Source organism: Diplotaxodon limnothrissa, linkage group LG10 (genome assembly GCF_057381915.1).
Source record: "Diplotaxodon limnothrissa isolate DT_005_m linkage group LG10, D_limnothrissa_male_GT1.1, whole genome shotgun sequence".
Taxonomy (NCBI): Eukaryota; Metazoa; Chordata; class Actinopteri; order Cichliformes; family Cichlidae; genus Diplotaxodon; species Diplotaxodon limnothrissa.
The window spans coordinates 35,313,107-35,323,526 of NC_140605.1; the positions used below are offsets into that span (position 1 = coordinate 35,313,107).

Sequence of the window (10,420 nt, forward strand, 5' to 3'; positions counted from 1 at the left end):
TTGGGCATACAGAGTAAGCAAATATGTACTTGTAATGTGCTCAGATAATTTCAATATGTGCTTACAGGTGGTATATTACTGTAGCCTCTAACTGCAATTGATTTACATAGGACACACAGACCAAGCACTATGGCTCATAATACAATTACACCTTACCTGTTTGGACTATGTTTTTATATTTCATTTTTACTTGCTGCCAGGCACGTTTGGGGCCTGTTGGGTTGCACCTGCGCTCACATCACGTCACAAAATAAAATGTATAAAATAACAAATAAAATAACATATGATAAAATAACGTGTTAAATGGGTGGAAATCCCTCGATCAATGTTTATATTAACACTCACGCATTGACTCTGTCGGCTATGTTTTGCCATGCATGCTCCCTTTCCTTTGCAGCTGCGGCTGTGTTACTTTTTTTCTGCATGATGTGCATGCTGTCGGCATATGCTGCCATCAGAATTTCCGCCTCGAGCGCTGTGAAATACGTCGACCGCGCCTTCTTTCCCTCCGTCTCCATGGTGACTCGCTTAATCTGTGCTCCACTGATCTGGGCTTTATGTATCCTCGTGCGCGCGTTTAACTTGGGGTTGTAGCAACTCCGCGTTGACTGAACTAATTGTTATCAGCCTTTCTGAAACCGAATATTCCGAGTTGGACAGTTCGGGGTTACTCAACCCTGCGTATCGTTTTTCACTCTGAGTTTTCTAAACCGGCTTCCTGAAACAGGGCCCAGGTGACTTCTACAGTCTCAGCTGACTGCAGGTTTCCAACCTTATAAACAAGACATTTGCATAATGAGTGAAACCAGCACCACTGAATGAACAATGCGCAGTGAGGTCAGCTCCTTGATCATTAATATGATTTGTTTGTGTCAGGGGACCCGATCCTTGGGGTGGACCGATTTTTGGCAGAGTGTGTTTTGGGTTTAAAAGCCAATAAGACTGATATGTGCAATTCTTGTACAATTCTTCTCCTGACGAAGTTGTACTTTTGTATTTTCTTACTCAGTGGTATATAGCATTTGTATTTCTATTTTATTCTATTGTATATAGTATTTTATTTTATTTTATTGCATTCCAGTGTTTTCTAATTTCTGCTACATAACTTTGCACTTTTTGTCACGGCTGGCGGAGTGAGCCGTGTGGTGTGGAGGAAAAGGAGGACCCAAAATGCAGCAAACTGATGATTCGAGTGACGTTTATTTACAGAGGTGGCAGTGGCAAAAAAACAGGCAACGAAGCATGAGTAATGACAAACGGAAACCTAAACTGGGAGAAACTAAGTGACAAACCTGAGACAAAAGGGGTGCGGGGCAGAGAGACGCAGAGACAGGAACACCATAGAACGCAGACGAGCCGACAACGAACACAGACCGACACCCACTAAATATACACACACAAGGTAATCAGGTAATCACACACAGGAGGGAAGAACAGCTGAACCTAATACACATGAGGACCGGAGGACACAAGCTGAACACAATAACAACAGACCTTCAGAATAGAACAGGAAATCCAGAACATGAGCCTTCGAAGTAAAGCGGGAAACACACAGACTGATTTGCAACACAACACGGGGACATGAACAGAGCACCAAGGACAGACACAGGTAGGGCTGAATATACACCAAACTACAGGTTCAACCCTAAACTAATACAAAATCAGAATAAACACAAGGCACAAAAATGAACTTCAAGGAAACACAAAACGCTGGGCCAAAATGACCCAGGACCATGACACTTTTGCTGTAACAAAACAAATTTCCCACCTGTGGGACTAATAAAGGTCATCTTATCTTATCTTAGTGCAGAAATGTTTTGAAATGATTTGTTTTTATTTTGCATGTCTCGATAAAATCTACAGCGAAGTTCATATTAAACCAGGCTGACTGCAGGTGGACACGGAAACAGGAGAAACACAGCTGCACTGTCTACCAGTTTGTGGATTTGGACATGAAAAACTACAGCTGGGCACACTGTTCTTAAACGTAACAGCAACAAGAAGAAGTATCTATCGGCCTGATGTCCTGAGGGCAGACCTCAGCCTTCACTCAGCCTTCAGGATGAGTCTGATGTTCTGGTCTCCGAGCTCATAGATAAGGCTGCTCAGAGCTCTGCAAAGAACGATAAGACACGTAGAAGCATTCTGCACCAGCACAGACACTCTTCTTGAAACTGTTTTTGAGGTAAAAAACGGTTCACAGTTGAAGAAAGGCTGAAGCTCAGCAGTGTGTTACGAGGATTCAGGGCCAAAGCTGTGTCTGTGGAGGCCGGCCTGTCTAACACAATACCAGCAGACACACCGAATGTAAGGATGTATGAGAGAAACAGACGTATTTGTTCATCTGAAGAACCAAACCATACCGATGGTGGTGGCACGCCTCAGTAACACACTCCAGAGACCTCAGTGAGAGCAGAGTGAGGAGGAGGTAACAGCTGCTGCAGTCAGAGAGGAAAAGGATCCGTCAGAGTCAGTTAATACAGTCGACTTGGACTGAGATGGACATTTTAATAGAAGCATTTAAGAAGCTGGACCATAAATGCTTATGGATATCATAACAATCAAACACCACACTCTCAAAAATCCAGAATCGAGAACCAGGCAGCTCTGAAGTCTGGTGTGAATTCCTGATCCCAGCAGGAAGTCGGAGCTGCTCTGTTTTCCCAGGGCACCACGCCGTGGTCGCTCGTTGCTCCTGATACTTACACAGACTGAAAGCAGAGTCTGATCCCCATAGCAGAAGTGCTGCCACGTGTGTGGACAGACAGAGATGGCCCGTGTGTTTATTTGGTAGTTCAATGAAAGGCTTCAGTTAAGACGGAGGAAAAAAAATTGAGTTCAGATTTTTTCATGTTATACAATATTTGAAATTTTATAAAAAACACTACATTTTCTGAAATATTTGTGGGTGTTTTCTTGTTTGTTTGTTTTTCCTACTGCTTGAACACTAAAGTGGCCCTCGCATGAGATAACAGTGCCAGCAGAGCCCACAGCTAATTTTTGTTTGAGACCCCCTGCTTTGGAACAACAGAGGTAAATTAGCAGTGAGTGCAGCTGTAGCCAATGTAGGCTGGAGTACTCATGCTGCTCGTGATCAGAGAGGATCTGGAGGGAAATCAGGATGTGACTGAGGTGGACAAAGATGAATCAGAATCAGAATACTTTATTGATCCCTGGGGGAAATTATTTTTTGTTACAGTGCTCCATTATAAACCAACATAAACCAACATTAAGACAAGACAGACAATACGCTAACTAAGAATAGTACAATATATATATATATATATATATATATATATATATATATATATATATATAAGTGGATGCATTGTACAGGGAGCCACAGGCAGGAATGATTTCCTGTGTCGTTCAGTGGTGCTTTTCCGTAATCTCAGTCTCTCACTGTGACTCCTGTGACTGACCAGCATGTCATGGAGTGGGTGGGAGGTGTTATCCAACATTGGAGTGGTTTCAGGAACTTTCTGATGATTTTATTAACAAAAGCCAGAAACAGAGCAGAGGTGTCACCAACAAGGTGCTAAAAATGCTTAAGAGGAGTGTTAGACACAGTCTTTAGGTCATCCTCTTCTCTGATGCACACCACGTAAGGAACTCTAACTTGAAACACAGGGTTTCTCACCACAGAGCTTCAGATATCTTGGTTTTTGATTAGTTTTTGTTTTTATTCTTGTTTTGCTAGGGAGACACTGACGAGGTGACCAGAGGTTCAAGCAGCCCGGGAAACAAATCAGCAGCACAACCTGCTCAATGAGAGAAGATAAGTCTGTGTTTAAGGAATCGATGGAGAAGTAGCGCCATCTGCTGGTGGCTAAGCAGATTGCATGCAGCAGTTGTACTCCGTTCGACAGAGACGGTGCATGAATCTGTGACACCTCCAGAGCCAACAATGAACTGAAGCCGGTTTTGTCTGAAGAAGGCTTTCTCTTTGGTAAATGGACTGATTCTTCATACAAGCACCTTTTCCACGCTTTCTATCTAACATTCACATTCTGATGGATGCATCAGAGAGACACTTGGCGTTAGCATCTTGCTTAAGGATATCTGACATGCAGACTGGAGCAGACAGGGGTCGTAACACCAATGACCTGCTCGACCTCCTAAACTACAGCCACCCCATTGTTAACCATTCCTCACCGTTGGTCTCGTGACCGTGGTCGGGAGACACAAGGGGAGATAAATGTGTTAGCCATTACTGCATATAAGGTGGGCATAGTTTTAACTAGTGCACCAGTGACAAAGAAAACATTAGCTCAACTACGGTGTACATACATGTACAAAATAAAGCATTTCAAGTGCCGTAAAGTAGGAAAGAAATTACACAATTGTAACTATTACATGGTGACCGGGAATAACTAACTTATGGACAAGTGCATGTAGATAGCCCCTTAGGTTTTTCAGTTACTTTTTTTTTCTTATATCAACACTCAAACAATTAAAAAAAGATACAGCCCTCTTAAACCATTGTAGCTAAGACTGTAGGAGAATGAAATGATTTAAAACTCGAACTGAATCTTCAGTCCTACTTGGAATTGTCCATAGTAGATAAATCGAGCTAAGTGACCCACACACCATACCGGTCTGGTGCTCTGCGCCGACAAGTTGGTCGTTGAAACTGCTGGCCCAGAAGGCCTGGCTCAGCCACCGCACCCTCACCATTCTCATGGTCTACATGGAAAGGGGACAATGGGACAAGCACAACCGGAGCGGGATCGGCTGCAACTGAGATGGATGGCTGAGAGAAGCTGGGGCCATTGCCAGCTGCAGTGGAGAGCAGACTGTGCAGACCCAGATCACGGTCTGCTGGGTGATCCTCTAAAGTTGGCGGTGGGACCGCCGTAGGTGACCAATGATGAGCTTGATCCAGGACCCAGGTATTGTCCAGGGGCTCACGGCAGCGATAATGCTCTAGGTCGTCATGGTGGACAACTTTCACTTTAGACCTTGGGTTCTTTAGACCTCAGGATCCGATAAACTAGGTCATCCAAATGCCCCAGGACAATGAATGGTCCTTCATACGATGGAAGAAACCTTTTGACATTGTTCTTGAGGTGACGTGTTCCTTTGATGAGATACGACACAGGATCTCCAATCTTGTAATGTGTGTGGCAACATTTATTGTCATATTGTCTCTTTGCGTGCGTGACTGACTCAAGCAAGGCTTCCCTGGTGATGAGGTGGCCCAGCTCTAGCCGCTTGTGCATCTGTTGCACATACTCTAGAGCTGAGGGTTGGTTGTCTGGATCGGGAGGTAAAGCTGCGAAAAGGTCCACTGGCTCATTCAGTTCTTGGCCGAACATCATGAAGTTTGGGGTGAAACCTGTACCACTGTGCTTGGTCGCCCTGTAGGCCATAACAGCGTACGGGATCATCAGGTCCCAGTCCCAATGGCAACGTTCTGCTGTGGAGGCCAGGATCTTTTGGGAAAGTGGCATTGAAACATTCAACCTGGCCATCTGACTGGGGTCGGAATGGCGTTGTGTGAGTCTTGTCTATACCAAACAAACTGCACACCCCCTGGAACTCGAATTCGAAATTGCGTCCCTGGTCACTGTGCAGTGCTTGAGGTATCCCATAGCAGCACACCCACTGAGAATCAAAGACCTCAGCGACAGTCGCAGCCCGTTCACCTGGGATAGGAAAGGCTTAAGTCTACTTTGTAAAGTAGTCTTGTATCTCAAGCACATATCGGTTTCTGCGCTCCGTCTCATTCAGTGGTCCCATAATGTCCAGTGCAATGCACTCATTTTGGGCTTCGACCCAGACAGTTCCCATCTGAGCTTGTGGTGTCTTCTGGGGTCGGGCTCTGGACTGACAGCTTGTACAAGTACGGCACCAGAGTCCGACGTCTTCCCTCATGTGATACCAATAGAATCGGGTTCTTGTCTGGCCACAGTCCTTTCGACACCAAAATGTCTGCCCACTGGCCCTTCGTGCATCTGGCTCATCACCTCTGGATGTAGTGTTAAATTCCGGTTCTTTTGGCTTCTTTAGGACCAAGAAAGACACGGCTCAAGAGTGGTCTTTTACTTTAAAAATGATCTTTAATTTACATATTCCGGAATATGGAGACCTGAACACAAAACACACAACCCCAGGTCTGAAGCACAAACGGAAGCCTAGGTGTTTATATTCTTGCTCTCTACGTCACACCACACTTTAAGTTTCGATCCAACAGCCGAGTTGGTTTCACTTTCTAGCTGCAAAAGCATGTAATTTCCTGTCAGCCTGCAACCTAGTTTTACACTGAAGTCTGGGCCTCTCATAAAACACACTAATCAGCATTCAGATTATATATTTTATTTCCTAATAGACCCCCTCTTTAACTAATTCTATTAGTTAATCTAATTAACTGACTCCCTCAAAAACTACTGTTTACTAACAACAGATATAATTAGCTTTTCCTGGTCAAAGGGCCTACTTACGTTTATCATTTAAAAGCACCACTGTGGGGATTCCACAGCTGAATTATCTGGTGCCTGAGTCTAACTCCGCTGATCAATACAGGGATAAATCCCTAAACCAAATATCCTAACCTAATATCTCTTTTCTTCGCTGACGTCACCTTCAACAAGCACAACACATCAACTTAAAATACTCCCCAGGATTAATCACAATAAATTTTGTCAAATATCCCCAAACGTTACTTTTATTTATCCCAAATTACCAAAAATTATCATGGACATGTCACCTGAAATCTACTTAACAGATTTTATAATTTAGTTCCCCCACTTCTGAGCCAATTTGACGGTCACGATCATCAACTCAGCGGACAAATAATTTAGAATTCATCCAATATGCACAAATTTTGAACAGGCTTGTGCTTACCTTTAAATCTTTTAGACCGGTCTGTTGTCCGCCTCATATCAGATCGTACCTTAAGCTCCGAATTAGACCCCTCAGCCGCAAAAGAATCCGGGTCACTTTCATCTAGTTTCACTTTCTGGCTGCAGGTCCTATTTTCTCTGCAAAAGCATGTAGTTTCCTGTCAGTACTTTTTGGCACAGACTGTACTCAGAGTTGGGCCTCTCCTAGAACAATCTAATCAGCAAATAAGCATTCAGATCATATATTTAAATCCCAACATGAGGCAGACAGAAATTAGCAGAGACACCTGGGATACTGAAGGGATGAGGCTTTAATAACGGTACTGCACATTCTGATACACACTGCATAGGCTGTGGCCCGTTAGAATGCTGAACCCCGAATTGTATTTACACTGTAATATGGTGAAATCTTGTTCATTTTTCTGCAAATTTATCATGAAATTGCATAGTAGTTAAAATTACTTACATTGTTTCTTTGTTTTCTATAGCAACCTGACATGTTGCCCTCTTATTTTAGTGTACATACTTTTAAGTATTTGTTGGTAAATATAACTAAATTGTTCTTTCAAATAAATTAAATTAAAATTCCAGTTAATTATGCCCTAGTCCAAGTGTTGCCCAAGCTTCCTCTCCATCAGAGGAGTGGCGGTCAGAGCTGATTTTCCAGTTCACATAGCACCACCTGTCATATTCCCACCTGTACTGATGGGCCCATAGGACCCAAAATGTTGGGTAAATGTTCACTATACTTTTTAATGTATGTGTATTTGTATGTACTAAACTAAAGTATCAGCTTCATTCACAAAAGTTGATTCTGTTCATCTGGTTGTTTTCAGTGGGAGAAACTTTCCGTCATTCATCCAAGTGACTTCTTCAGTCTCAGCTGACTGCAGGTTTCCCCAGTCTTATAAGCATTACATTTACATAATTACTGAAACTCGCACCACTGAAGGAACAATGGGCTGGGAGGTCAGATCCTTGATCATTAATATGCAAACTCTTGTGCCTATTGATCAACAACCACTGATCAGTGGCCACGAGTACCATTCACAGAGGGTTGGGGAATAGCTGCAATCACAGCATTGTAAGATGGTGAAAGAGGTACCCTTAGGCTCCATCTTATCTTAATGACCTTGTAGTACCATATCACCCTATTAGAGCACTTCGCTCTCGCTCTGCAGGCCTACTTGTTGTTCCTAGAGTATTTAAAAGTAGAATGGGAGGCAGAGCCTTCAGTTTTCAGGCCCCTCTTCTGTGGAACCAGCTTCCAGTTTGGATTCAGGAGACAGACACTATCTCTACTTTCAAGATCAGGCTTCAAACTTTCCTTTTTGCTAAAGCATATAGTTAGGGCTGGACCAGGTGACCCTGAATCCTCCCTTAGTTATGCTGCAATAGATGTAGGCTGCCGGGGGATTCCCATGATGCATTGAGTTTTTCTTTTCCAGTCACCTTTCTCACTCACTATGTGTTACAGACCTCTCTGCATTGAATCATATCTGTTATTAACCTCTGTCTCTCTTCCACAGCATGTCTTTATCCTGTCTTCCTTTTCTCACCCCAACCAATCACAGCAGATGGCCCCGCCCCTCCCTGAGCCTGGTTCTGCTGGAGGTTTCTTCCTGTTAAAAGGGAGTTTTTCCTTCCCACTGTCGCCAAAGTGCTTGCTCATAGGGGGTCATATGATTGTTGGGTTTTTCTCTGTATGTATTATTGTAGGGTCTAACTAAGACAAAAACTCTGTGTGAGGCCCGGGTGGACGATAGATGATAACAAATAAGACTGTTTCTGAGTTTTACAGATGGGGTGGAGGCAAAGTCTTCTTGGGTCTTTGGTTGATTAATCAGGATATGCAGAAGAAGATTAATGGATGGAGACTAGTATTTTTACTTTACTTTGATAGTTTTTTTTATCATGTATTATAATATATTTTATACAAGCTGTGTTGTGTTATTACAGTTGTGAGCCTCAGAATATTGTTTGATAGCAACATATTTAATCAGTAAGAGCTGCAGAACTGTAAATAAGAGAGTTAGTAACAACCATGAAACCACGACGTCACACTTACACAGACCTGTTCTAAAAATTTAATTTGATTAAACAGAAATAAAGCAAAACAAATCCTGCCTTCACTGTAACCAAACAGCCTCCTCAGTGAATGTAAATTATATAACTTTTCAAATTATTGTGACTGACAGGGTTAGCACTGCTTCCTCAGAGCAAGAAGATCCCGGTTTGAATCCCACTTCCCACAGTCCAAAGACATACATATTAGGTTTCTGTTCGTCCTGCGATAGACTGATGATCTGTTGAGGGTGTACTCTGCCTCATATCGCACCAAAGCTGGGAAAGGTTACAGGCCCCTGAACCCTGAGCTGGATAAGTGGAAAGAAATAGATAGATCACCAGCCATCCATTCTGACTGCAACTAATGGAGGATTATGAAAATTATAACAAGGACAGGCTTGTATCGCTGGATTCTAAAAAACGACTGTAAAAAACAACATGTTATTCTTAAAAGGAAAAAAACAGGAGGAGAAGCTTCTAGTTAATTTAGGATAGTCACTTAGTAGACAGTGTGACAGAAACATTCATTGCTTCTTTCCAAATGTACTCTAAGGGTAAATCTTAGCCCCCGCCGTGACAGCTAAAAGTTTCAGTTGACAACATAGATTATAAACAAGGATGGGTCTGATGGTCTGGTCTCTGAGACCATAAATAAGTGCACTCAGACATCTGGGGAGAATAAAAAGAAGGACGTAAAGAGCATTCTGTATGAGCAGAGACACTCTATTTGAAACTGTTTTTGAGGTGAGTAAAAGTAATGCATTGTTCACAGTTGAAGAGAGGCTGAAGCCGAGCTGCACCAGATGTAGCAGCAGGGTGTTACGAGCCTTCCCGGCTGAAGCTTTGTCTGTGGAGGCCGATCTAGCTGCCAACATAACACCTACATAGGAGCAAGTGACTCCAACAAAAGCTGACACAAACAGAAAGCAAGTGTAAGCTTTGTCATACTCATGAGATACAGGTGTGAGAAACATGAGAAATGTATTACAAACATATCTTTTCAACTGCAGACGCTGCAGCTCTTCAAATGGAAATTCTAACAGCAGCAGAACTCGAATGAGAATATTCAGTGAACAAAAGATCCAAATCGTAATAATGGCCACCTCTGTGTTTCTGATGGTGATGATAGTAGCGTGCCTGAGTGGGTAACACACAGCTACATATCGCTCCAGAGACATCAGCACCAGAGTGAGAGGAGAGATTTCATTGGTGAGATTAGCAAACATGACAAGAATACCACAGACAGGATAAGGTAACGTTATTCTACAAATAGACATCATGTATAGTATCTGGCTCACTGCCATCTGTAGCGTGTCTGCAAGAACGAGGTTATACAGGAGAATGTAACGGCAGGTTTCACGAAACACTGATTTACTCCTCAAGGTGAACAACATGATCACATTAATGCAGAAGAAAACACAGCATGGTAATGTAGTCAGGGAGGAGAGCAAACCTCTTTCTAGGTCATGCAGTCCAACAGAGATGTTGGTCTGAGATATATCAGACAT

The 10,420-nt window shown here is 42.9% G+C and overlaps 1 protein-coding gene across 1 annotated transcript; it reads right to left on the reverse strand.

Annotated features, from left to right (window-relative positions):
- Nucleotides 1-9,460: 9,460 nt before the first annotated feature.
- LOC146624847 (odorant receptor 131-2-like) lies at nt 9,461-10,420 on the reverse strand. The gene has a single exon (XM_085364180.1). The coding sequence runs from the start codon at nt 10,418-10,420 to the stop codon at nt 9,461-9,463; it is 960 nt and encodes a 319-aa protein (XP_085220306.1).

What these genes read in the sequence shown, in the direction of transcription:
- LOC146624847 (XM_085364180.1), bottom strand. Translation starts at nt 10,420, where the DNA reads ATGTCTGATATATCTCAGACCAACATCTCTGTTGGACTGCATGACCTA.